This window comes from Bos indicus x Bos taurus, chromosome 19 (assembly GCF_003369695.1).
Source record: "Bos indicus x Bos taurus breed Angus x Brahman F1 hybrid chromosome 19, Bos_hybrid_MaternalHap_v2.0, whole genome shotgun sequence".
Taxonomy (NCBI): domain Eukaryota; kingdom Metazoa; phylum Chordata; class Mammalia; order Artiodactyla; family Bovidae; genus Bos; species Bos indicus x Bos taurus.
The window spans coordinates 25,819,356-25,844,914 of record NC_040094.1 but is presented as its reverse complement, the minus strand read 5'-3'; the positions used below and the strand labels follow the sequence as shown (position 1 = coordinate 25,844,914).

The following is a 25,559-nucleotide window of genomic DNA, read 5'->3' as shown; positions in this document are numbered from 1 at the left end:
GGAGAGAAGATCATTTGTTGGAGCCTGGATGGATAAAATAGGTTTGGGCTGAACTTAGAGAAGTCTCTAAGTTAAGTCTGTGTGATACAACTTTCTTCACTGGTGGATATAATCTATATTTGCAGTATCCAGTATGGTAGTCACTAGGCACACTGAGCACTTGATATGTGGGTAGTGTTACTGAGGAACTAAATTTAAAACTTTATGAACTATTATTTGAATTTAAAATGAAATGGTTGGATGTGGCTACCATATTGGACGTGGGCAAAAGTGAGCTTAAAGTGAAATGAAGAATTTGTTTCCCAAGAAGTGGAATACAAATAAAAATTGCTAATCAATTAATCCTTCTGTAACTTTTAAATTCACTATATAATGCTGTTTGCTTTCTTGTAGGTCTCCAATTGAGAAACATGGCACTGTTTTTCCTGCACTCTACCCACCTATTGCTGGACTTCTGTTGTAACAAGTTGGCAAACACTGGCTGGAACTGGGCTGCAATAAAACATGCCAGTATCAATGCTGACAAGAGCCTAACAAGTGCCAACTTACAGATGATTACGCATTTTGAATTCTAATGAACTGTTTTAACCTTCAGGAAGAATTGTAAAGACCTGTACATAGCACAACATGATCCGGATAATATATATACTGTTCATGTACATCCACAAATACACCTTGTACCAAATAATGCTTTCTTGTAGTAGAATAAGAATCGTGTAAATTCTAAAAAATTTTAGCAGGTTTTCTTTCCCTATTCATTGTTTCTTATCAGTTTTAAAAGACTCCTTAAAGCATGTCAGATAAAAAGCAATTAGGATTAAAAGTTTCCATTTAATTTCCTTTAAACCATTGAGGCTTCATTAAACTCTTTCCACTTACTAAACTTTTGTATCTTCTTTGTTTTGACACACTCCCCTTTACTTTTATCTCTTGTGTCTGCCAGGAAGTTTTCAAATCATTTAGTTCAAATACCGAAGTACTCAATAAGCAACTACTTGATTTTTAATGATGACTTCAGAGGAGCGGTCATCACTAGGTGCTTTGTCCCTTTTGTATTGTACCTGCACCCATCTCTCAGATTGGATACAGCAATAACATTTTCTTGTCGTTGAGAGCTCTTGAATTCAGTCATTATCCCTAGGAACTAAAAAGAGTTAGTTCTGGATTCAATTCAGATTTAAAATGATTGCAATTTACTCCCAACACAAAACTCTGATTTGGTTTTATTTTTGCCCTCAGTTACCTAATGTGAAGGTTGGATGAATAAAGCATGCACAGCTACAGGCTTTCTACTTAACTTCTGGGTTTGCTATTAAAAATGCTGTTTACCCTCGTACCCTTCCCCTTAGCCCTTCATATTTCTTTGCCTCTATTCTAATACTGCAGAATTTTCTCACCTATTGTACAAAGAAATTGCGATGTATATTTTCATGTAATTTGATTTTGGAATTCTGTCACCTTATGTAGTGAGTTCTTCCAAAATATAATTTTTTTCCAATAATTTGTCAAGTTGTTGGCTTTTATTGTATTGAATGAAGGTTATAATAATGAGTGTCAGAGAAGTGCAGTTTAGAAAAATCTCAGGTTGATTCCTTATGCAAACAAACTTAATACTTGAAAATCACACGGCCATCAGTATATATATTGGACTCTCTATGGATTCTTATATGAATCTCAAAGCATTACAGGGCTATAAATGCTTTGCTGTTTGACATATAGATTCTGTCACTGACATAGTCCACTTGGGTTTTTCTTACTGTTTGAGCATAAATATATTTCATACTATAAGTTTTCTAAAACAGTTTTCAGGAAGTGGTAAAATAAGCATGTGCAGTGTTAAAGGCAGGCCCAGGTTTCTGTGTTTGGTATAAAGTTGGGACTGGGACAGTGTCTGGCATAGAAGGGGCAGAACTTGAGACAGTACCTGATGAGACATGGTGTTTAACTGTTGAGAATCAGTGAGAACTGGTACATCTCTGCTTTGTGGGGTTTGGAGAAATTTTTTGACAGAATGAAAGGATTCCTGCAAGTAGCCAGTCCTTTACAAACTTTGCGTGTCTTTTTTAAAGTGAAATAATTAAGGATGTAGTCAGAGTAGAGAGTGATTTTTCTAAATCTCAGCCTCTTCTTCACTCTGAAGCATTAAAAAACAAACAAAAAGCCTGTAAATGTATGATGGCTGAATGTGAAACTGTTTTGAGTCACTGCAGCCAGTTTTCTCTAAGAACTCTGCTTGTGACTTTACTTTTTTTGTGTGTGTGACTTTACTTTTTCAAAGACTCTGTCAGCACTGTTTCCCCAAAGCACCAGTACTGCATACTTACCTGGGACTTTGAATGCCATCCCTTTTATTCTTAAATTGTCCACGTGATGGTGGTTTGTGGCAAGATGGAGTCTGAGTTTTGCTCTCTTGTGGCTGTAATTCTCCTAGCAATCTCTTGAGTTAAAACCTGGGATTTGACTCTTCAGGGAGGAGCAAAGGACCAAGTAACTCAGGGACAACTATTCTTAAACTCTTAAGTGCCACTTTAATGCAGTTACTTTGGTGTGATTGTGTGTTTTTTAGGGCTAGATCTTGGGGAGTTGGAGAGCCAGAAATGAGCAAACCTCTTGATGCCCTTTACCACCTGGTGCCCTGACCATGCTACATATGGAAACACAAACCTCGAGAGATGTTTCGGCTTCCTCTGTCAGAGGTGTCATCTGTGCCTTTCCCAGTGTTCATCTGACAGTGTGAATCTAAATGGCTCTACATTTGATATTAAACCACACTCAGGTGACACTAATTCTGGTGGCTTTTGTCCCAGCAATGCCTCATCATTTGTGTGAGGTGAGTCCTCTGCTTTAGGGAAAGGATTTTTCTCCCTGACCACGTGCCAACTATCAACAACACCTGTATAGTCTTAAGGATTGTAGAACTGTTGGCTGTTTCCTAAATTTACTCCAATTTCTTGTAAAGGCTTATCGATTTCAGTCTGGGCTCATAATGAGATGGACTATTTCCGTGGCTTTCTGGCCTCTTCTGGTGAGCTTAAAATCCAAATGAGGTTGGTTTCCGTGTCATTACAAGGTAATATCTTTGTGAGGTTTTTCGACTAGTTCTGTGATCACTTGGGTGTCATAGTATCTTTAATGGCCTTCATTCTTGGTTGTGAAATTTTATATGCTCATTCACCCTCTACAAATCTGCCCATTTGGGATTGTCATGCCTGTGTATCTTTGCCCATCTGGTCTCCAGTTGGTGGAATTACCTTTTGTGTACTGCCACTTCTCAGCATCTTTGAAATTTGACCTAATGTTGCTTCATTCCAGTTTTTTTTTTTCCTGTAATTTGTTGATTGTATTTATATGAGAGTTCTGTTGTGATGTTTACTGTATGTAAAGCACCTGGATCATGTGATGGGTGCTCTATGAATCAATAAATGATGACTTAGAGGCTGTATCATGAGCTGTTTTGGTTTTAGGATGTAGGTCTCCAAAGTAAGTTATGGTATTTCTATATAAACAGCACATGATACCAAAGGGTCCACTGGGGAATCTTGATAACTAATTTTTAAAACTTCATTTAAAGAAGGAACCAGAGGATAGGAAGTTCACTTGACTTCCAATCTCATATAATAGTCTTAAAATTTCCAGTATGAGGCCAGCCAACCATTCTTCATCAGAATTTCATGCATGCTGATTTAGAACCTTATGTAAAATAAAATGAGCACCTGTTAGAGCATTACTGGGGATTTTGTCTGTAGCCTAAACTGGCTGTACCATGAAGATAAGCTAAAAGGTAAAGAACCCAGACTCAGATGTGAGTGAACTAGAAGAGACCCAGAGGTCTCAGTCACCACCTTCCCTTCTCTAAACAGATGGGCGAACCTGACCCTGATATATGCCCAGAATCAGTAAGTTAGTGGCAAATGAGGCAAGACCTGTGTACTTTTTTCCCCTTAATTTTTCCAAATTAAAATTTTTTTCTGAAGGATTGCAAACTCCAACAGGATTCAGGATTTGAATATTCAGCTTTTTACCCTGCATCCTTAAATATAGTTTGTATGGGTTTGGAGGTGTTGAAAGTTTGTCTCTCTTGATAGAAGTTGCCAGTGGTTTAAAGGCCTCTTCAGAAAAGAACAAGGAGCCAGATCTCTTAATCACAAGAAGAAAATCGTCCTTGAGGGAAGTTTGGGGAAAATGGTGGCTCATTTTTTAGTTTTAATTTTTCTGAAAAGTATATTTGAAATAAAACTGTTATAGAAAGGTCTAGATGATGTTCCTAAACTTTAAATGTCAGTTTTAAGCATAATGATCTATTCAAGGTATATAGCAAGAGTTTTATTTGGATGCCATTTCCAATGCAGATGAACCGGTTCTTGACTATGCCTACTGTGTGCAAGTTTGAGGAAGGACTTGTTGATTTTCCATCTCTCTCTAGAGTTGGTAACACGTCACCAAATTAAAAATTTTAATTTTCTGGAGGACTGCAAACCTCAACAGGATTCAATTCTCACAGCTAAGTATTTCCAGGATAAGGAATTTTTGGTTGCTCAGTTTCAGATGGTGTAACCTGGCTGCCAAGGTGGGACAAGGCTTCTCGTTCCACTGAGTCTGCACACCCCACTGGGCTGCACTGAAACGATTAAGAAGGAGTTTGAAACCTATTCACATAAGTGAAATAAACTGAAGGTGAAGGGAAGGGCTTTCACAAAAGGCAGCCAGACACAGCTTGGACACAGGAGCTGCACAGGTCACAGACAGGTACTTGGTTTTCCCTTACCAGCAGTCTCCATTAGGAACAACTATAATAGTACTGTGTATGTAAGGAACTGTAGTAGCATGGTAACCTCTCCTTATTCCTAATGAGCACCAGAAGTCAAGTTCCTGTTCACTGAGCCTCCACTTTGTGGCAGGCTTGTGCTAGATATTCTTTTTGTAAAGGATCTAGTCAAATCCTTAGAAGGGTCCACAGGTATAAACAGGTTCAGAGTAATTTATCAAGACTGGAGCAAGTAAGTTTCATGGCCGGGATTCAGTTTCACGAACTCCCTTACTGGGTGCTTTACCTCTTAGCTCAGGAACAATTTTTCCAAGGTCACACAGAGAGTTAATGTGTTGAGGCTAGTACTTGAACCCAATCCATGGGACTACCAGCCTCGTGATTGCCTCCCTCCCGTTCTACCATGAAATGACGCTGCCTCCCTAGAAAGAGTCTGTTCCCCTATGCTCTTAAGGCAGGCAGCATTTAACTATTCCTGCACTTCATGCTCCCTGTCGGAGACAACTCCACACAGTGTTCCTCTATATCAGACAACAAGATGTGAATTAGGTCCAAAATGAACCCTGTCTATATTTTAGATCACATCTAATGTAGCTCCATCCAAGCCTGTAGGGTGTAATTCGCTGAGTACTCCAGATGTTTAGTTTCACAGGTTGTTTTTATGCCAGTAAGTCTACTCAAAAGACAAGGGCCCAGACAGGGCTGTATTAATATTACAGACATCACTTAGAGTGCTTTCACTTCTGTTAGAGGGTTTCTTGAAGTTAGGCTGTGATAAGGTAGTAAAGCCCTTGAGTTGGTTAAATCCCTTAAGAAGAGTTCTTGTTTGACTGTGGGCATCTAGTCCAAGCAAAATTTGTTTACTCCTACATGTGTACTACTCTAAAGCAGAGGATCCCTGGTTTTCATCAGATTCTAAAAGGAGGTCAAGATCCCCCTAGTCAAACTCCCTCTTGAAATCGATGGAGAATCTGATGAAACAGCCTACACCTTGCAGAGATTTGCCCATGATCAACACTACAAATCAGCAACAAAGCCAAGTCTGAACCCAGTTCTCCTGACTCCTGGTATAGCTCACAGCAACAGCTCATCAAATATTTTGAGCACCTGCTGTATGCCAGACACTAGGCTAGTGCTGGTGAAGGGGCAAAAATAAATCGTATGATACAAACCCAGCCATCAGCTATGGCATTACTTCCTGACCACTTTTAGGTTATGACCTAGAATATATTTGTAGGGCACTCATAGGATAACGGAGAAGGCAATGGCACCCGACTCCAGTACTCCTGCCTGGAAAATCCCATGGATGGAGGAGCCTGGTGGGTTGCAGTCCATGGGGTCGTTGAGGGTCAGACACAACTGAGCGACTTCACTTTCATGCATTGGAGAAGGAAATGGTAACCCACTCCAGTGTTCTTGCTTGGAGAATCCCAGGGACGGGGGAGCCTGGTGGGCTGCCGTCTATGGGGTCGCACAGAGTTGGACACGACTGAAGTGTCTTAGCAGCATAGGATAACAGATGGGGCTGCCTCTGCCTGGCTACCCTAATGGCCCCAAGGGCTCACCATTCTTGACATGGAAGCACTGAGCTATGGCACCTCTGTTGGGTCTGGCAAGTATTGCCCTGCCCTCCTTAGTCTAAGCGCTGCTTGCTCAATACAGCTCTACAAACCTCCCTGTCCATTCCTCCTCCCACATCTTCAGTCTCTTGTCACAACGAGGACACCATTTCCCTGAGCACACCACTATTCTTACACATTTCAATACCCTCTCCCCTTTCATTGCCTTGGTATCTATCCCTCATCCAGAATTCCTCCTCCTTCCTCAAAAATTTAACCCCATGACTATTGTTTGCAAATTCCTTCTCCATTCCATCTCACACCCAGTAATGCTTAACCTAAGCAGCACCTAAAATTTATCTTCAAATCCTCCCCCTTTCCCCCTTATTCTCTGTTTCTGCAGACAGGTGTCTTGAGTTCTGAAAGGCCTGAAACCAGGCCTTCCAACTTCTTTTTCTTCACTCTTTTTTGGTTCTCTTGCCTAAGAATTTCAACCATAAAATTGATGGCATCAAGCAATCTCCTTATCTCTTCCCTCTTTCACATGTATCCGCAAGCACATTCTTGTATCCTGATGTCTTGGTAGAAAACAGTGACTTGCCTGAAATCTACAGTGCATCACTTCCCCTAAATTCCTGCAGGGCATCCTGCCTCCCCAAGGACCTTGAACTTCATTAGCCTTTCCGTCTCCTTTGGCTCTTTTCTCTCAGCCTCTCACATCTTTACAAACCTAAAACCAAAGAAAACCCCTTTCTCGACCCTCTCACTGCCATATTTTCCCAAAGGAACAGCAGTGCTCGCTGCGCTCATCCTTTTCAGTCCCCTCCCTAGGGCGTGGAATATGATAGAGCCTAGTCAGGATGTGATAGTCCAGAGCCTCGAAACCACTAGGAGCAGAGAGCCAGAATTTCAGTTCCTCGGGTATCCAACTACCCCCTCTACTTTCATTCACTGCTCTTACCTCGTCTCGACTCCTCCCTCTGTCTGGCCTCCATGACTCTCGCGAGACTTGAGGGCCTTCGTTATGCGCCGCTCCAGTTGAGCGGTGCACATCTCGCGAGGCTGAGGCAGGGCCGGGCCCGACATGGCGGAAGGTAGGGTTTTTGTGGAGCCGCGCGGGAAGGCGCGGAGCTTTGGGGGCGCTGCTGGCTGGGCCAAGCAGCCCTGAGCGGGAACGACCGGGCATGGTCGCATGGGGCACAGCGGGTCTCGCGAGCCTTCCTGTCCAGCCTCTGCCGGGCGCCTGGGGCGGGGGTCTCGAGCGCTATTCCTATGGCAACGCCCCTCCCGGCGTCTCCGACCCCAGGGGACCGCTGCGGGGTCCAGAGCCGGTCACTAGGTCGCGTGCCGGGACTGAGTGCAGCTGCTGGGATCCCCAGGGCCGCCGGGGAGGCTCCTTTGATTACCAGCGGCGCTGGGACGGCTGGGGAAGTAACACTTCTCCTTAAGAAATCGAAACTGCTGTCCTGGCAGGTCCCACATCCGGAAGGGGTATATCCCTTGCCTGCGGAAGAGCCTGGGACTCTTCCCGGGGTGAGGGTCGGGGTGAGCCAGGGCTGTCACTGGCCGACGCGCCAGACGGGCGGGCGCTGTAGGCTCTGGGCTTCCCAGCAGCTCCAAGAGATTCGGGTCGGCTGGGGTTCTTTCCCCAGGTTTAGAGATGTGGACAGGAGGAGGAGGTTTGCTAGTTAGAGTAGTTGGCCAAGGTCACACTGCTCCTAAAAGATGTGCTAAACCAGACCTCGGCTCCTTTGCCTCTCAGTCCTATCCTTACTGTTTGCTGCTTTCTGGCGCTTTCTTTATGACACTGCAGGTAAAGGCAGTTTGGCTTCTCCCATTCTGTCTGCCTTAACGTAGCAGCCTTAGAATCCTTCATTGTCAAAGCCTTGTACAGGTTGGGGGAAAGAAGACCCAGAGATGGGAGTTACCTGCCAGGGACCCTAAAGTGATGCTGTCGGACCTGGCTAGTGTGCTTCTCGTGTTCACCCCATTATTGGAGGAAAACACTGCTTCTTCGACTAAATGATTGCGTTTGGATGCAATAGGCTGGTGCTCCCGCCTCGCCTATTGATTTTGAGCTAAGCTTTGTCTGAACCCATCTTTACTTGAATTTTCTCTTTGGGCAGCACCTGACAGTTTGCAGCTTTTCTCATTTGATTAGACTTGGCAACAGCCTTGTGAAGGAGGTCTGACATGGGTGTCATTTGCACTTTATAGATAAAGGAATTGAGGCCAGAGTTCTAGAGATACCCAGGACCAGTACCCACTGTTGGTCTGCTCTTTCTGCCAAGCTATACCCGCTGTGGGGGAAACATCAGATAAATATTGTATGAAAACAGAAGAGGATTAAGAGGAATAGAAAGAAAGCTAAGGTATCCCCTGAAGCTAGTTTTTTGGATAAATCAGAGTGTTGTTTAATATTGTTTTAACACAGCGGGCAGCCAGCACAATGGAGCTTGTTGCCCAGAGCAGTGAATTGGAGTGGAAAGGTTCAGGAAGGCTTTAGGTGGGGTGACATTGTCCAGCACCTTTACATCAGTTAGAGAAGTTGAATGTTTTGGGAGTACATTACTGAGATTGAAGTTGTAGAGAGCAGCTGGGTTTTCATTCAGCAGTTTTCCTGAGCACCTGCTGTGTCTGCCAGTCTGATTCCAGCTTGAGGAGCTCCTACTAGCAGAATATGCTGGTCCATAATCCTGCAGGTGCCTTGAGATTTGTATTAGGGTAACCTTGAGAGACATCCAGCTCCTGGAGAACACACCTTAAACAAAGCATCCTTTCAGGGTTAAATTGGCAAGGGAGTACAGATAGGTAAGTGTAGTCAGGAGGTTCTGACTTGACAGTTTTTATCGTCTTTTCTGTGTTCCAGTTTCCTCCTCTGTGTTCTGATTTAAGCTTTTTGGAAACAATGTCGCAAATTTTGGGAAGATTCTGAGTGGATCATTCTAATCCAGTTACCTCATTAAACTGAGGGTGCTTGTTATGTTCAGGAAGGAAAGATTAGCTGGACAGTGTTTTGCCTGGGTGTTAACTTGTTTAATGCTGCTTGTACTTCAATCAGAATTTATCCAGCTGGCTATGCTTGTTTAGAAACACTCATTTACATATAAGCAAATAGCAAAAAATCCGTGTCATGTAACAACTGGATGCTCTGTAAGCACACTCTGTGGGAACCTCCCTGATAATGGTTTTCCTTTGGTGATGCAAGTGTGTGAGCCTGTGGGAAATGGCACTTAGCAATAGTAAACACAACCTGCCTAGACTGACTTATACAGTAACTTCTTAGTGGGACTTGTGTGGAAACCAAGCTTCTTTCCTTCCATCCATCCATGGATATTGCTTTGACTGTATATATTTAAGTAAAGTCCTAAAATTAATTTCAATTTCCACTCTACTTCCCTGAAGCTATCCTGCTAATTGAAGTGTCCTTCATCACTTGGAAAAGTCCCTCCAACTTGGTCTTCCTGCTTTTACTTTTTCTCCCTCATTTTGCTTCCCCACAACCTATTTATACTGTTTCCAGGGTTCCCTTTAAAACATAAATCAGATCATGTCTGTCTCATTCTTTGCAGTACACCTACCTTCTCCATGCCCTCCCCACTTCTGTGGCTCTCAGCGATCTTATTCCAAAGCCTTCCAGTGACCTTCAGGTCCCAACAGAGTCTGACTGCTGGTTAACACTGTTACCTTATTCACGAAGATTTTGCCACACTAATGTTCTCGCTAATCTTCGTACATTCCCAGCATGCTTCAACTGCAGTATCTTTGTCCTGCAGTTCCCTTGGCCACAAACAGTCTTCCTCAGTTTCTCCATATAGCCAGTCGACTTGTATTCACTCAGGTGTCTGTTCAGTTCTCACCTCTTTAGAGATAGTCCCTAGATTTTGTTTGTCTTTTAATTCCCTTGCTGGAATATGACCCCCCACAAGGGCAGAGACTTTTTCTATTTTGTTCACTGCTGTACTTCCCAACTTAGAATCATGCCTGTGGTTGAAGGAATGGATAAATTATTGAGTGTCATTTACCAGACATCAAGAAGAGTTACTGGGAATTCCCTGGTGGTCTGGCGGTTAGGACTGCTCACTTGCATTGCTGAGGGTCAGGGTTCAGTCCCTCGTTGAGGAACTGAGATCCTACAAGCTGTGTGCCTTGGCCAAAATGAATAAATACATAAAATCTAAAAAATGAAAAGTTGTCTGGATACATCCTTAGTCCTTGTCCGGTAAGCTGCCTGGTCCAGGTATTAATGTGCTCTGAATAATATCAGGCTGCTGGGAGCTGCCTAACCTACTTTTCATCCAGCCCAGTTTAGTCTTAGCAGTCGTGCAGTATTTAAGAGCTCAATCTCTGCAGGTGGACATGGGTTTGAATCCTAGTTTTACTAAGCTGTGATCATAGGCAAGCCAATGAATTGCTCTCAGTCTCAGTTTCCTCAGCTTTGAAAGGGGGATCATCTCTATCTCAAAAGAAATAGTGTCTCAAGAACCCTTTTATCACAGTGCCAGACATTTTGACCTGCCACACAGTCTCTCTCTTGTTAAATCTTAGTAGGCCTGGGACTTACAGTATTTATTGAACTCCACCTGGTAAGTAAGACACTGTAGGGTGGAGGATGGGATGAGCTTGGAGTTGGGGTGGAGGAAGAGGTACCAAAGAAGAGCCAGACCTAGAGCCTTTTCATAGGGAATGCAGCAGTCCGGGAAAGGAGGTGAAGAGCATGTGTGTTAGAAATTGCATTGTAGGTTAGAGAGTGAAAAATACGATACTCAGGCTAGGAAGAGATGTTTTAGAAAAGTGGTGTGGGGAGTGTTTGGGGTGTCGGGAAGCCTGTACTGCAGGAGATAAACTGGGCTTCTCTGGGCTGGGCTTTGGAAAATAGGCCTCTTTTGGACGTGAGTTGGGAAGAGGTCACAATTCTCAGTGGAAGGAATAGCAGGATCTGAGGTTGGAAAAGTATGTGACAGGCCAGATTATGAAGGGATTGTTTAAATAAGCATTTAGATTTTACTCTGTGGGCCATGGGGTAGGGCTACTAAAAGGTATCAGCCAAGATAGTGACATGACTAGAATTGTCTGAGGCAAGTGAAAAAGGCTATAATGTAGAGGATGGATTTGGGAGGGAGGGAGGTCGGAACAGAGACTGTAGTAACTGATGACGAGTCCTTTGGTAAGGGTCACTGGGCTTGGTGAGGACTGATATGAGAGACATTCACTATAGAGGGTGTAAAACAGGGCTGGTGAAACCTGTTTGCATGTTGACAAGAGGGTTAATATCAAAGATGACTCAAGGGTTCTTGTCTGGGTGACTCAGATAATGGCTGGGGTGTTGACAGGAAGAGAAGGAACAGATTTGAGAACAAATGTCTTTACCTCAGTTGTGGACAGATTTCACCATGCCCAGTATACCTTTAGAGGATTATGGCTTAGCAAGCAGTTGGAAGTATTTCCAGTCAGACTGGTGTTTGTGTGAAAATTAGCTAGTGAGCTAGTATTTGTTGAGTATTTCCTATGCAGCCAGCTCTACCTCTGATCAGTGCTACAGAGTGAGGTTTTGAAAAATGTGTAAGTCACACCACTGACTTGTAGACAAGTCTTATCAGTTGAATCACAATCAGGAAAAAAGTATTTTATGGAAAATTCCATGGACAGAGGACCCTGGTGGTCTACAGTCCATGGAGTTGCAAAGAATCAGACATGACTGAACACACAGCACACACACACAGGCAACTATGCTGGGGGTGGCAAAGTGAGCAACACAGTCTCAGCCTTAGTGGAAGTGCAGCCAAGAGGGGAAGGCAGAGTTTCTCATGTTGTACCTTATAGTTTACTGAGTTTTCTCCTTTGCATCGATGATGAGTCGTACCACTGTCCAGCTGAATGCTGAAGGTCAGTAACCTAGTGGTCATCCCTGTTGTTCAGTCGCTCAGTCGTGTCCAACTCTTTGCAACTCCACGGACTGCAGCATGCCAGACTTTCTAGTCCCTCACCAACTCCCGGAGCTTGCTCAAACTCAAGTCGGTGATGCCATCCAACCATCTCATTCTCTGTCATCCCCTTCTCCTGCCCTCAGTCTTTCCGAGCATCAGGGTCTTTTCCAGTGAGTCAGTTCTTTGCATCAGGTGGCCAAAGTGTTACAGCTTCAGCTTCAGCATAAGTCCTTCCAGTGAATAATCAGTGTTGATTTCCTTTAGGATTGACTGGTTTGATCTTCCAGTCCAAGGGACTCTCAAGTCTTCTCCAACACCACAGTTCCAAAGCATCAATTCTTCAGCGCTCAGACTTCCTTATGGTCCAGCTCTCACATCCATACATGACTACTGGAAAAATTGCTTTGAAAGTAATGTCTCTACTTTTGACTTCGCCCAGCTCTGTGCATGTGTGTGTGTGTACTAAGTTGCTTCAGTTTTATCTGACTCTTTGTGACACTATGGACCATAGCCTGCCAGGCTCCTCTGTCCCTGGGATTCTCCAGGCAAGAATACTGGCGTGGGTTGCTGTGCCCTCCTCCAGGGGAATCTTCCCAACCCAGGGATCTAACCCACGTCTCTTTTCATCTCCTGCATTGACAGGCGGGTTCTTTACCACTCATACCACCTGGGAAGTCCCTCTAACTGTGTAGTCAGCACCAAATCCTGTGGGTCTTACAAAGCTCTCACATATGTTTTTTCCTTTCTGCTGTCATTCTGGTAGTTTGGGCTAGTGGTTCTCAACCTGGAGAACCCTGCATATTAGAATCACCTGGGAAGCTTCTAAAAACTCAAGATTTATGCATCAGTCAGCTTCAGTGAAAATCAGTATATCCCACAAAAAAATTTTTTTCAATCTGAATCAGTATAGAATAGAAGAGGATTTTACTAAATCATTTTTTAAAACAAATATAACTACGTGCATGTATATAATATTACACATATACATAAATAAACTTAGGTCATCTTTCCTAACTAAGAAGTCTTCAGTAGTAGGTGTTATTTGTAAATGAAGTAAAAGGATTTTTTAAAATCAACTTTGTTAAATAATGGCTTTTCGACTTTGTTAAAGCATTTGAGTTGTAACAGGATTGCTAGCCTTTTTAAAGGGTGAAAAGTCAAAATATGAAATATCTTTTAGCACCACTCTTTTTATTATGTCCAAACTTCTTGTCTGTGTATGTGTGTGTGAACTGGGAGGGTACAGACTGGCAGAGGTATCTTGCTATTCCTTTGTACTCTCCTCCAGATGCTATTGCTGTCTAACCCTTCCTCTTTTCTTTTTTCTTTTTTTTTTTTGCACGTGCCTTGTGGCTTACGGGCTCTCACTTCCCTGACCAGAGACTGAACCCCAGTACGGTAGTGAAAGGCTGGAATCCTAACCACTAGGCCACTAGGGAACTCCCTCCCTTCCTCTTTTCATTAGGGTATTTTGTGAACTTGAATTTCAACAGTAAATACATCCACTTATTTCTTTTTTGTTAAACATTTTTCCTAGGATTAAGCACTGTAGTTAGCGCTAGTAATCCTAGTGAAAGAAAAATTACATCTGTAATACGACATGTTTAGGCAAGTAGTGGTAGTGGTAATTCATTACCTGCGAGGATTTTATGTTTTCTGATGCCAGCAAGGAAGACAGTTTTCTCTGGGAATATGATATGTGCTTTAATGAAATATTGTTATGTAGAAGACTGAAACAAAATTATTTTTGTAGTTCTCAAAATGAGATGTTACCAGTTTTACAGTCATTTTTCTTTCATCTAATGGACATAGTTAAAGCATAGGGAGAAAGTCATTTAGTAATTACAGAATTATACAAAGAACACTAATTCAGGGTGAAAATTGGGGGCTGGAAAGAACTATAGAAATGTAGAGAAAGGAAATATCAGGGTTTTGTTCATCTAAAAGGATTTAACGAATACACTGTGGGTTAGAATTGGAGTAGGCAGGGAGTAGAAATCACATTTAAGGTAGGGAGTGGGAAGAGCATTTAATTTCTAAGTCAGTGAATTAATAATTAATAACTTTTTGTTTGATGTCCTGACGTTGAGACTGAAAATAGGTAGCATGGTACAGTGGGATGAGCATGAGCTTTGGCTTGAGATCTTAGATCATGATGTAGAACATTTTTATAATCTTAAAATAATTTCCTCGAACTCCCTTGCATTCATTCAGTCCCATTCCCCTGACCTCTGGCAACCACTGATGTGCTTTAACTGTGAAGCCTGAAATATTTACTACCTGGCCCTTCACTGAAAAAGTTTGCCAACTCCCGACCTCGAAGGAAGAGTCTTTTAAGAAGCTTTGTTGGGTCCTTTTCTGTCCTGTGACTTGGTGATTAAATTATATATATATATTGCAATTGATGTTGGTTTCTTTTTTTAGGGTATTCCTAGTGAATATAGATTTTCTTTTTGTCCCAGGCATCTTTGGTTAGGTGAGGAGTGATGAATTACCAGAGAACGCATCAAAATATCTGACCTCCAACTGCATTGGTGAAGAGTAAATGGGTATTATTTGGGGAAAAAACATGATGAAATTGTGATGCAAGTACTGATATTCTTCACTGATACTTAGTATAGCTCTTCTGGTGAAACTGTAGGTTTATCTATTATTTAAATTTCTAGGCTTATTTTTCAAAGGGAAAGTTGGAGAAAGAGAAAAAAGAAGCCACAGCTGAAAATCAGTCACTTGATAAAGAAGTGGTAGTAAACCTTTAAACTAGACACTGTTGTGAATAGTTTAATATATCTTAATTACTCCTCGACAGCACTCTCAGATACTATTATTATTCCTACTTTCTACTTGTGAAAACCAAAGCGCAGAAAGAAATGACTTGCCAAGGTCACACTGCTAGTAAATGCGGGCCTGGGTTCCAGTCCAGGCGAGTGAGGGTCCAGAGCACACTGTCTTAAGGGCAATATCATGTTGCCTTTCTTAGAACAATAGCGCACATGTACTGACCTCTTACTGCAGGGCAGGTGTGCTTCTAAGGTCCTTGTTTATGTTTACATACTTAACCTAGGTGGAGAAGGAGGCATTTGCCTGAGGAATGACAACTAGAAAGTGCTGGGGCTGGGATCTGACTCCAGAGCCTGCGCCCCCTCACCACTGCACTGAGCTGTAGGTTCTGCATTATTACTCAGAATGGTAATTGTATACTTCCTCCTGTAAGAACTTTACAGCTTGCTGGTACTTCAAGGACACGTTTGCTTGCTATTTGCAAGCAGACGCGTTGCCCACAGAATACTGTCTCAGCCATGGCTGCTTTCTTTGTTATATCAGGAGATGGTGTGGCAGTTGCAGTGCCACTGGTTGGTGTGCTTGTGATCAGGGTTTTCTCCTGCAAAAGATGCAAGACGGGGAGCAGCTGTGATTTCATGAATGAGAGTCTGTATCCTAACACCCTCCTTTTATCTCACCTCTTCTCTGATCATAACCTTCGTAGTTTATGTCTCGGACTTCCCTGGTGGCTCAAACGGTAAAGTGTCTGCCTACAATGCGGGAGACCCGGGTTCAATCCCTGGGTCAGGAAGATCCCCTGGACAAGGAAATGGAAACCCACTCCAGTATTCTTGCCTGGAGAATCCCATGGTCAGAGGAGCCTGGTGGGCTGCAGTCCATGGGGTCACAGAATCAGACATGACTGAGCGACTTCACACACACACACACACACACACACACACACACACACACACACACACATTGTTGTTAGGGAACTGTTGACTGAAACAAGTGTTAGGGTCAAGGCTGCAGGTGGAAATTTGTGTCAGTAATTCTGAGAGCTACTAGGGATATTGCTGTAGATTTTGGATTTACCTGTTTGTACCTGACCAACCTAGATAGCATATTCAAAAGCAGAGACATTACTTTGCCAACCAAGGTCCGTCTAGTCAAGGCTATGGTTTTTCCTGTGGTCATGTATGGATGTGAGAGTTGGACTGTGAAGAAGGCTGAGCGCCGAAGAATTGATGCTTTTGAACTGTGGTGTTGGAGAAGACTCTTGAAAGTCCCTTGGACTGCAAGGAGATCCAGCCAGTCCATCCTAAAGGAGATCAGTCCTGGGTGTTCTTTGGAAGGACTGATGCTGAAGCTGAAACTCCAGTACTTTGGCCACCTGATGCGAAGAGTTGACTCACTGGAAAAGACTCTAATGCTGGGAGGGATTGGGGGCAGGAGGAGAAGGGGACGACAGAGGATGAGATGGCTGGATGGCATCACCGAATCAATGGACGTGAGTTTGAGTGAACTCCGGGAGTTGGTGATCGACAGGGAGGCCTGGCGTGCTGCGATTCATGGGGTCTCAAAGAGTCGGACGCAACTGAGCAACTGAACTGAACTGGTATGCAAAGGAATTTACAAAGATTCCTTGAGAACATTTTTGAAATAGAACTTTTATGATCTTTAAGGGTTGGAGGAGTGCGTAACTTTCTACTCTCTGAGGCAAATGTCCTCATAGTTCCCCGCACATGAATCAGTATCCAGATTCTTTGTGACTGTTAGTTTCATTCTTGTCCCTCCTGTTTGTGAGTTCCTGTAGATACTCCTTCTGTATTTTATATAGATTCTACATTTGGCACTGCTGCTGCTGCTAAGTCGCTTCAGCCATGTCCGACTCTGTGCGACCCCACAGACGGCAGCCCACCAGGCTCCCCCGTCCTTGGGATTCTCCAGGCAAGAACACTGGAGTGGGTTGCCATTTTCTTCTCTAATGCATGAAAGTGAAAAGTGAAAGTGAAGACTCTCAGTTGTGTCCGACCCTTAGCGACCCAGTGGACTGCAGCCTACCGGGCTCTTCTGTCCATAGGATTTTCCAGGCAAGCGTACTGGAGTGGGGTGCCATTGCCTTCTCCGTTGGCACTACTTTGGTGCTGTATTATTTGAAAAATGTACAAATTAAACTGCCCTTTTAAAAAAATTCTAAGGGGCAACTGCTGATCTTCCATAAGAATGATAGTTTAAGTGAAATGAAAATGCAGAACATTTATGGATGCTATAGTGTTGGTGGATTTTGGGACTCTTGAGCAAAAGTTTGGCTAGAATAAGGTGTAATTGAAACCAAGGTTAATGGGTTCAGTGTGCTTCAGGGAAGAAAAATCTGCAATCCATAGCCACAGGCAACCCCTGTGAAAACTTAGCAGCTGTCTCTTGGGCAAGTAAGATGTGACTATAGCCACCTGTTTGAACTAGCAAGATAAGGTGTCCTCTTGTTATCCATTAAATTGACTTAGGCAGAGGCAGGTGACTTGCAGGCTTCTTGCCGGTGACTTTATGGAGGGCAAGAGTAGGTTTTGCTTTCTAATGATTTGTTTTTCTCCTGGAGCCTACTGTTGTGCCTAGCCAACAAACCGGCTGACTGATACTAATTTAAAAGGAAAATCTGACGAAGAAGGTAAATCACTGAAGCCTTTCCCTTATATTCTCTGGACCTAGTAAGCTGCAAACACTGACAGGCTTTATTTAAATTTTTTGGAGTGAAACGCCACTTGTCCGAGATGTCTTTCCTTGCACCGCCTTAAGGCCAGGTGGTCTTGCCCTGTGCTGTATTTATATGCCTTGTCAGAGTGCTTTCAGGTTTTCAGCTTGTCTTTTAATTGCCTGTCTTCTCCATTACCCAGCAACTTTGTGAAAAACGTGTGCCAAGATGGTTTTCTTTACTTTCACACTGGCACTTTATAAATTTTCAATGAACTGCTAGGTTATACAGTTGCTGTCTTAAGAGTTGCACATCTCTGGATAAGCTAATGAATGAACCAAAAAAAATTGCAGTACTGTTGATCTTCTATCTAAACAGTAGTATTCCCAGAGCAGTCTAACTGTGTGTGACCTGGGGGCTGAGCTTTTTCTCCAGGCCAGTCATCCCCACACCTGATGTCATCTAAAAGCACATACATTTCCTGTGATCCTGCTCCAGATCTGCTGAATTTGGGTGCTGTCTCTTTAGTTCAGATTGCCTAAGTGATTCTTACGCAGCCAGTCTGGGAGTAATGTCCTCAAGAGCAGTCTGAGGCTGGAAGTGGGTAGGGGTCATGGGCCTGTCCCCTTTGTGCTCCTCAGCTTATTGTCTGGGAATTGAGCCAGAAGAAGTGATCTTTAGGTTCCTTCCTTTCCTAAAGTTTTGTGATGTGTAAAAACCCTTACACTTGGGTATTAGAAAATTATTTATTTTCCCTCATTCTTGTAATTGTTTTCCATAATCTTTAAAATTTGTATAAAATAATATATTTGCTTTCTAAGTGCACATCGATTTAAAACTCAAATAATATTACAAGACTTAAAAAATAAAGTTTTGCCACCCCTCAGAACCCACTTCCCAGACTACTTTCCCCTCTTCTCTGTTGACCTCTAAGTGATAATACTGCCTTTTTTATATGGATCAATGGTAGACATTGACTGACTTTTTCCTCTGATAGGTTAAGAGTTGCCTCTTGGAGAGCTTTTTTTTTTTTTTTTTAAGATACAGCCTAACTAACTTGCACTTCTTCCAAATTAATAATAATGAAGAGGGTGGTTTTTTTTTTTTTTTGGCCTTGTTGTATGGCTTGCAGGATCTTGGTTCCGACTAGGGATTGAACCCAGGCCATGGCAGTGAAAGTACTGGGTCCTAACCACAGGACCACAAGGGAATTCCCTAATGACGATTTTTAAAAGCATGTTAGGCTTTACTCTTTGGTTTGGGAATTGTCAGTGCAGACTTGTTATATGAGGTGATGAAGCATTTAAAGCCTTGATAGCTCGTTCATTATTTAGCACTGTTTTTCCATTTCTGTTTTTCCTTTTGTTCATCACCTTATCTTTCTGATAATATCCTATTGATTTGCTGTGATTTTAATTGATCGGTCTTAATTCCTCGGTCAATAAAAATTTGAAACTCATTCTGTTTTTCATGACTCAAAAAAATGTGTAAATAGTTACAATAGTTTAAATTATTTAACCAATAATTATGTAATTGTGGAAAGCATAAAAGGGGTGTGGAGGAAATGCTGACAATTTTGCATGCATGTGCCAGTTATAGTAATTTTAATTTTCACAGCAGCACCAAGTAGAAGATCCCCCTTCTTATTTTACATATAAAGAAACTGAAGCTCAGAGAGGTAAACTGCCCATGGTACCCAAAGCTAGTTACTAAACGGGCTCATATTCCCATCACTTGAAACTCCAGAAGCTACTACAAGTGTATATATCAGTTTTTTTAAAACTTAATTGATGCATAAGATACATGCAAAGAACGGCAAAACAGCCCAATGAATTACCAAAATAAAACTTTTATAATTTATATAAAATTATTTATAATTTGAATGTGCATATTTAAAATGTAACCACCACTGAGTTAACAACAAAAAAATAATCTTACCACCCAGAGGGCACCCCTCCTGTGCCCTCCCAGTTACCACTCTCCTGCCATTCCTCCCAAGACAAGCATTATCATGACTCCATAGATTCATTTTGCTCTGAGTGACAGCAACTTTTGGACAAAATTTGATGTCACTCCTAAATTTATATGTCCTTTTACATTTTCTGTTAACCACATCTAGAAAATCAGTGCCAGTTTTTCTTTAAAGAGGCCACCAACTTCATATCTTTCTCTGTAGGAAAAATAAGTATACATTTTGTAAAATCACATGAACTTACTGCTTTGTGCATCTCCATTTCAGGTAAATAATTGCAATTTCTTGGCTCTTTAGTCCTAGTAACTATAAATAACTCTTCAAAACCAGTGACCTGTAAATTTGTCACACCAGAATAGAAGTGTAGATATGAGTCCTGCCAAAGGAATTTTGTAGTTATAAATGCTAAGATTTGAAAAATATTACAATAGAATCATTGTAAATACTATTTTCTTTTAGCCAGTGGGTTTTTTTTTTTAAGCAATATTTGGCATAAAAATTAGTAGGCTAAATAAATTGCAGTATTTTGAAAAAAAAATTATAGAAATTCTCATCTGATACATAACTCATAAGCACAGTGATCAGCAGTTATAAGCAAATTTTCATCTTGCAGGTGCCTTCTACTTTGTTAGCCCAGGAATGCTGATTTACACCTGAGATAATATCTAGTTTATATTTAATGTAGATCTTCTACATAAGGAGAAAAAAGTTCCCTCTTGTATGTATGAAGATAAGACTATTAATATTTAAGTATTTAAACAAGTTTCTCTTTAAATACTTTTTCATAACTATGAAAGCAGCTGCTGCTGCTGCTCTTGGTTCAGTCGTGTCCGACTCTGTGCGACCCCATAGACAGCAGCCCACTAGGTTCCCCCGTCCCTGGGATTCTCCAGGCAAGAACACGAGTGGGTTGCCATTTCCTTCTCCAATGCATGAAAGTGAAAAGTGAAAGTGAAGTCGCTCAGTCGTGTCCGGCTGTTCGCAACCCCATGGACTGCAGCCTACCAGGCTCCTCCGTCCATGGGATTTTCCAGGCAAGCGTACTGGAGTGGGGTGCCATTGCCTTCTCTGAACTATGGAAGCAGAACACGTTTGTTATAGAATACCTGAAATGTGCAAGAAAGTGCAAAGAAGAAAACAAATCTGATATTTTGTGGTATTTGTCGTTCTGTTCCTCATATATTTGAATGTTTATAATAAAATTGAAATTATAAAATATATTTAGCTTCACAGACTCATTTTTTGTTACTATAATTTGAATGTGCATATTTAGTATTACATATTTCTTTGAAAACAGTAATAGTTGCATAATAACTTCGCTCTCATGTACCACTTATTCCTGTTTTTTGAATGGAAACATCTCTTTTTGAACTGGCATAGGGTTGGAGCCATACGAGTGAGTGGGAGACATCCAAGATGACTCCCACATCTCTTCTGCAGGTAACTGGGAGAGATGGTGTGTCATTTATTAATACAGGGACCATACGAAAAGCAATTTGCTTGAAGCTAAGAAGAGAGATCTGCATAGAGAGAAGGGTCTACGGATCACTGGCGCTAGATTTTGGTTTTAACCACAGACCAAGGATCTGATATAGCTGCCTTGGAAGATGGCACAGTTGAGAAGGCCAGGGGTAGACCTCCTGGGGAATATCAGTGGTGGAGGGTTTGGAGGGATGTGCAGAGAAGCATGTGGAAGTGACAGAGCACCAGAATTGGAGAGAAGGTGGCATGGTGGTGGTTGAAAGAAGAAAAAAGCAGGATGGACAGCAGTGTCCTGTGCTGAGAGGAGTACCACTGGCAAGTGTCTTAGATTTGGCAATTAGAAGGTCATCATTGAGAGGGGCTTCAAGGGGGTAGTGGGGACAGAGGGAGGGAATGGCAGGGTGATAGTGTGTGAGGAAATGTGTGTGGTAGCTAGAGATGGAAGGGCAGGGGTGGTCAGATGTGTGAAAGGAGAGTTTTATTTTACTGTTGGTAGAGACCTAGGCCGGTGTTTGTGCTGATGAGAGGGTTCCAGCTGAAAGAGATTGAAGTTGCTGGAGCTGGGGCGGTTGATGATAAAGCAAAGGACCTGGGGAGAGTGAAGGGTTTGGAGCAGAGGTGGAGTGCGTAAGCTTGCGTAGGAGGGAGCTGCAGTCTCTGAGAAGGCAGGGGGTAGACGGGAGTAGCTTTTGGTACAGTGGGGATTGTTGGCAGTTGCTCAGTTTTCTCAAGACGTTGTCAGAGAAGGTAGGAGATGGCCCTGAGGGCTGTGTCCAGATTTGGGGTTTCTGTGGTGGGGAGTAGAGGAGTGAATGTTCTGTGGCCCAGAGGATGACCACAGCAGCACTGTAGTTCCATGGATGTGATATTCATGATTGCCTGAATCCCCACCAAGACTGCAGGTAAGAGAGAAGTTTCTGGACTTTGCTTCCTCAGAGAAGCCTTCCCTAATGTCCTAAGTTAAATTTCTCTGGTGCACTGGGACGACTCAGAGGGATGGTATGAGGAGGGAGGAGGGAGGAGGGTTCAGGATGGGGAACACATGTATACCTGTGGCAGATTCATTTCGATATTTGGCAAAACTAATACAATATTGTAAAGTTTAAAAATAAAATTAAAAAAAAAAGAAGAATGTATGTTTGTGAAAATAGGTTTTGAATGGGATTGGCAAAGACCAACAACAGGAAACTCACTTCTGAACACACACACACACACAAATTTCTTTATTATAGGTTCTCAAAGCTCTGTTCTTTCTAGTACTGATCTGAGTTGTAGCTTTTCATTTAGTTGTTGCAGTTGTTATAATTATAAACGTTTACTTCCCCAGTAACTAAAAGCTCAGAGGAAAGACATGTCTGATTTTGCTTAAGTACTGTACTATCAGGCCCCTCACAGATACTTGGTAAATTTTGAATGAGTCAAAAACAGTGGTTTTCAACCTTTAGAATCTGCCCCAGCACACCTGTGGGATATGACCTGCTTCCATCTGGTTATTGACTGCCCTGAGCCTTCCCGAGGTAGGGCAGGTATCAGGTAGTTTGGGATAGTGGCGGATAGGCACTGAATGCCTGGGCTGTTGTCCTAGCCCCACACGTCTCGCCAGCTTCGTGGCCTTGGACAAATTCTTAGCCTCTCTGTACCCCAGTGCCCTCCTCTGTAAAGTGGCTAGTCATAATAGTACCTGCCCCATGGGGTCCCTGTGAGATTCACAGAAAACTTGTAAAACAGCATGTGACATGTAGAATTTACTAATTCCTATTAGCGGTTTGAAAACTGATCTTCAGGGAAATGGAGAAGAAATCCCTGCAACGTGACGGCACCCTGAACAACACCATTCTTGGTCTTGTAGGAGTATCAGTAAGAAATAGTAGGAACATCATGTGACTACGGTTGACCCTTGAACAATATCAGTGGCTAGGAACTCTGCCTTACCTTCCGGCAGAGTGGAAAATCCGCGTGTAACTTAGAGCCCTCCGTGACCTTGATTCTTCCAGATCTTTGGAGTCAACCAACTGCAGATGGTGTTGCAGCCGTCCCCAACCTTTTTGGCACCAGGGACCAGTTTCAAGGAAAACAGCTTCTCCATGGACTGAGGGGTGGAGGAGGGTTTCCAGATGATTCAAGAGCATTACATTTATTGTGCACTTTATTTCTATTATTATTACATCAGCTCCACCTCAGATGGAGTTGCTTGGGGGCCCCTGCTGTATAGTATTTACTACTGGAAAATATCCGTGTGTAAGTAAACCCAGGCAGTTCAAACCCGTGTTGTTCAAGCATCAGCTGTGGTCGTTTTGGTAATCCCATCCTAGCTGTGGGATGAGGGATGAGTGATTGCTGTCTGTTTACACCTAGCGTGGTAAACTTGATTCTTTGTCTCCCTTGCAGAGGAGGTGGCCAAGTTGGAGAAGCACTTGATGCTTCTCCGACAAGAGTATGTCAAGCTGCAGAAGAAATTGGCAGAGACAGAGAAGAGATGCACTCTTTTAGCTGCACAAGCAAAGAAAGAAAGCAGCAGTGAGTCCTTCATCAGCCGCCTGCTGACGATCGTGGCCGACCTCTACGAGCAGGAGCAGTATAGGTGAGCTTCTGGCACGGGGCCAGTTTGGAGAAGCAGACCCTTTGGCTTTCTCTCTTGCTTTCTGCTGGTCTTCAGCACAGAGTATGGGTGTCCTGGTGATTGCATCCCTGGTACAGATTAGGAATTAGCTTGCAAGTTCAGGGATTCAGGGGAGGAATTCATTTTCTCTTGGGCTGGTCAAATAAGTCATCTTGGAGCTACTGGTTGGTGTAGCATGATGGTTGAGGGTGGACTTTGGGGTCACACAGTTCAGCTGGCCACTTCCTGGCTATGTGACCTGGAACTGTATGATGTGCCTCAGGCTCCTCATCTGTAAAATGGGGATAAGAATACTATTTACCTCAGGGTTATTGAGATTAGATGTTTGGATGGCATCACTGACCTCAAAGAACATGAGTAAACTCCAGGAGTTGCTGATGGTCAGGGAGGCCTGGTATGCTGCAGTCCGTGGGGTCACACAGTCAGACACGACTGAGCTTCTGAACTGAGCTAGAGTTATTGTGTGGATTAAATTAATAAATACTGTTTGAGCACTTAGAAAAACACTGTCTGGCATATAGTAAGTGCTCAGTTTTTAAGCTACTGTTTTGAGTGAGTTTTATGGTAAATGTTAAAGGCTGAGTACGATTTAGTAAAGACAGTAATGTCACTAGTAGAGGGACTGGCTGAGAACAGACTCAACAGATGGGAATGTGTGGAGGATTTAGAGGAGGGGGCCCACTGTAGGGTACATACCCATGCAGAGGAGCACTGGAGTGGTGGGAAGGGTAGGGTGGGTTGCATTGGGATGCCAAGGTGAGGAAATTGGACTTGATCCTTTAGGAAGTGTGAAATAGGGTTTTCAAATTTACAGGAATGTCATAAAGTAGTGTTTCAGGCAGATTAGCCTGGTAACATCATGTAGGCAAAATTATAAAGAGAACAAGAGCAGAATCAGGCCAGAAGTGATGAAGGACTGAACTGGGATGATGGCTGCAGTTGTGGAAAAGAAACATGGACATGAATGTGCCTAGCAGGATTTGCCTACTAGAGAGGCAAGATTGGAATAGATGATTTAGTAAAATTGGGAAATAAGACATTTAAAATCGATCAAAATCCAGAACTGCCATCTACCATCTTAATCATTTCTAAAAGAAAAGAAAAATTGAATACCGAGAAATGGGAATTACACACTCTGAGTAAAGGAGCCTTTCTTTAAATCTAATGGATGCAGCTACTTGTAAAATATAGGTCACTCTCTCTCTCTCTTTTTTTCCTTCTCCTCTTTTTCCCATGGATAAGTGAAAACTTTGTTCTCACTGGCTCCAGGACGCCGACACAGCTCTCTCACTGTCCAGGGCTCTTTCCCGTTAGAATTCCCACCGTTTACTTTCCCTATTACGTAACAGTTGACTGCATTCTTACACTGTAGTCTTTCTAGGAGACAGTGGGAATGAGACTGGGCAGTTTCTTCTTCTGGCAACTTTTTACCTGGTCAGCTGTGGTGTGGTCCCAGGGTTCTGGTGGGTCTCTCTTCCGCTTCTAAAACCTGTCCTTTTATCAAAAGGCCAAATACCTTTGTTATCTACAACCAGTGATCAGATGGGGAATGGAGACTTTGAAGAGGACTGAGCTTTTGCATGGAATAACTGAAAGTAGAATATAAATTTCTAAAGCAGATTCTCTTTTACCAAGATAAGGGATAAAAAAAAAACCTTTTGTCCCATGAACGTGTGTTTTGTTGAAGAGTTTAGTGTTTTTATGTGCATTTTAGTAGAGTAATTGGAGAGTTAGTGTTACATTTTTAAATTGAGCAATGTGGAAGAAATTGGTGCACTT

The 25,559-nt window shown here is 42.7% G+C and overlaps 2 protein-coding genes across 4 annotated transcripts in view; both read left to right on the top strand.

Moving 5' to 3' along the window:
- The window catches only part of UBE2G1 (ubiquitin conjugating enzyme E2 G1), an 89,556-nt gene extending 86,114 nt beyond the window's left edge, over nt 1-3,442 (top strand). For both annotated transcript variants that reach the window (XR_003507019.1, XM_027519740.1), the window contains one exon: nt 394-3,442. The gene's annotated coding sequence lies outside the window, so the exon portion shown is untranslated. The remainder of the gene's footprint in view (nt 1-393) is intronic.
- Nucleotides 3,443-7,313: 3,871 nt separating this feature from the next.
- Nucleotides 7,314-25,559, top strand: part of ANKFY1 (ankyrin repeat and FYVE domain containing 1) — a 69,435-nt gene continuing 51,189 nt past the window's right edge. For both annotated transcript variants that reach the window (XM_027519578.1, XM_027519577.1), the window contains exons 1-2: nt 7,314-7,418; nt 23,549-23,741. In XM_027519578.1, coding sequence (XP_027375379.1) covers nt 7,409-7,418; nt 23,549-23,741 — 203 coding nt within the window. In that variant the 5' untranslated portion in view covers nt 7,314-7,408. The remainder of the gene's footprint in view (nt 7,419-23,548; nt 23,742-25,559) is intronic.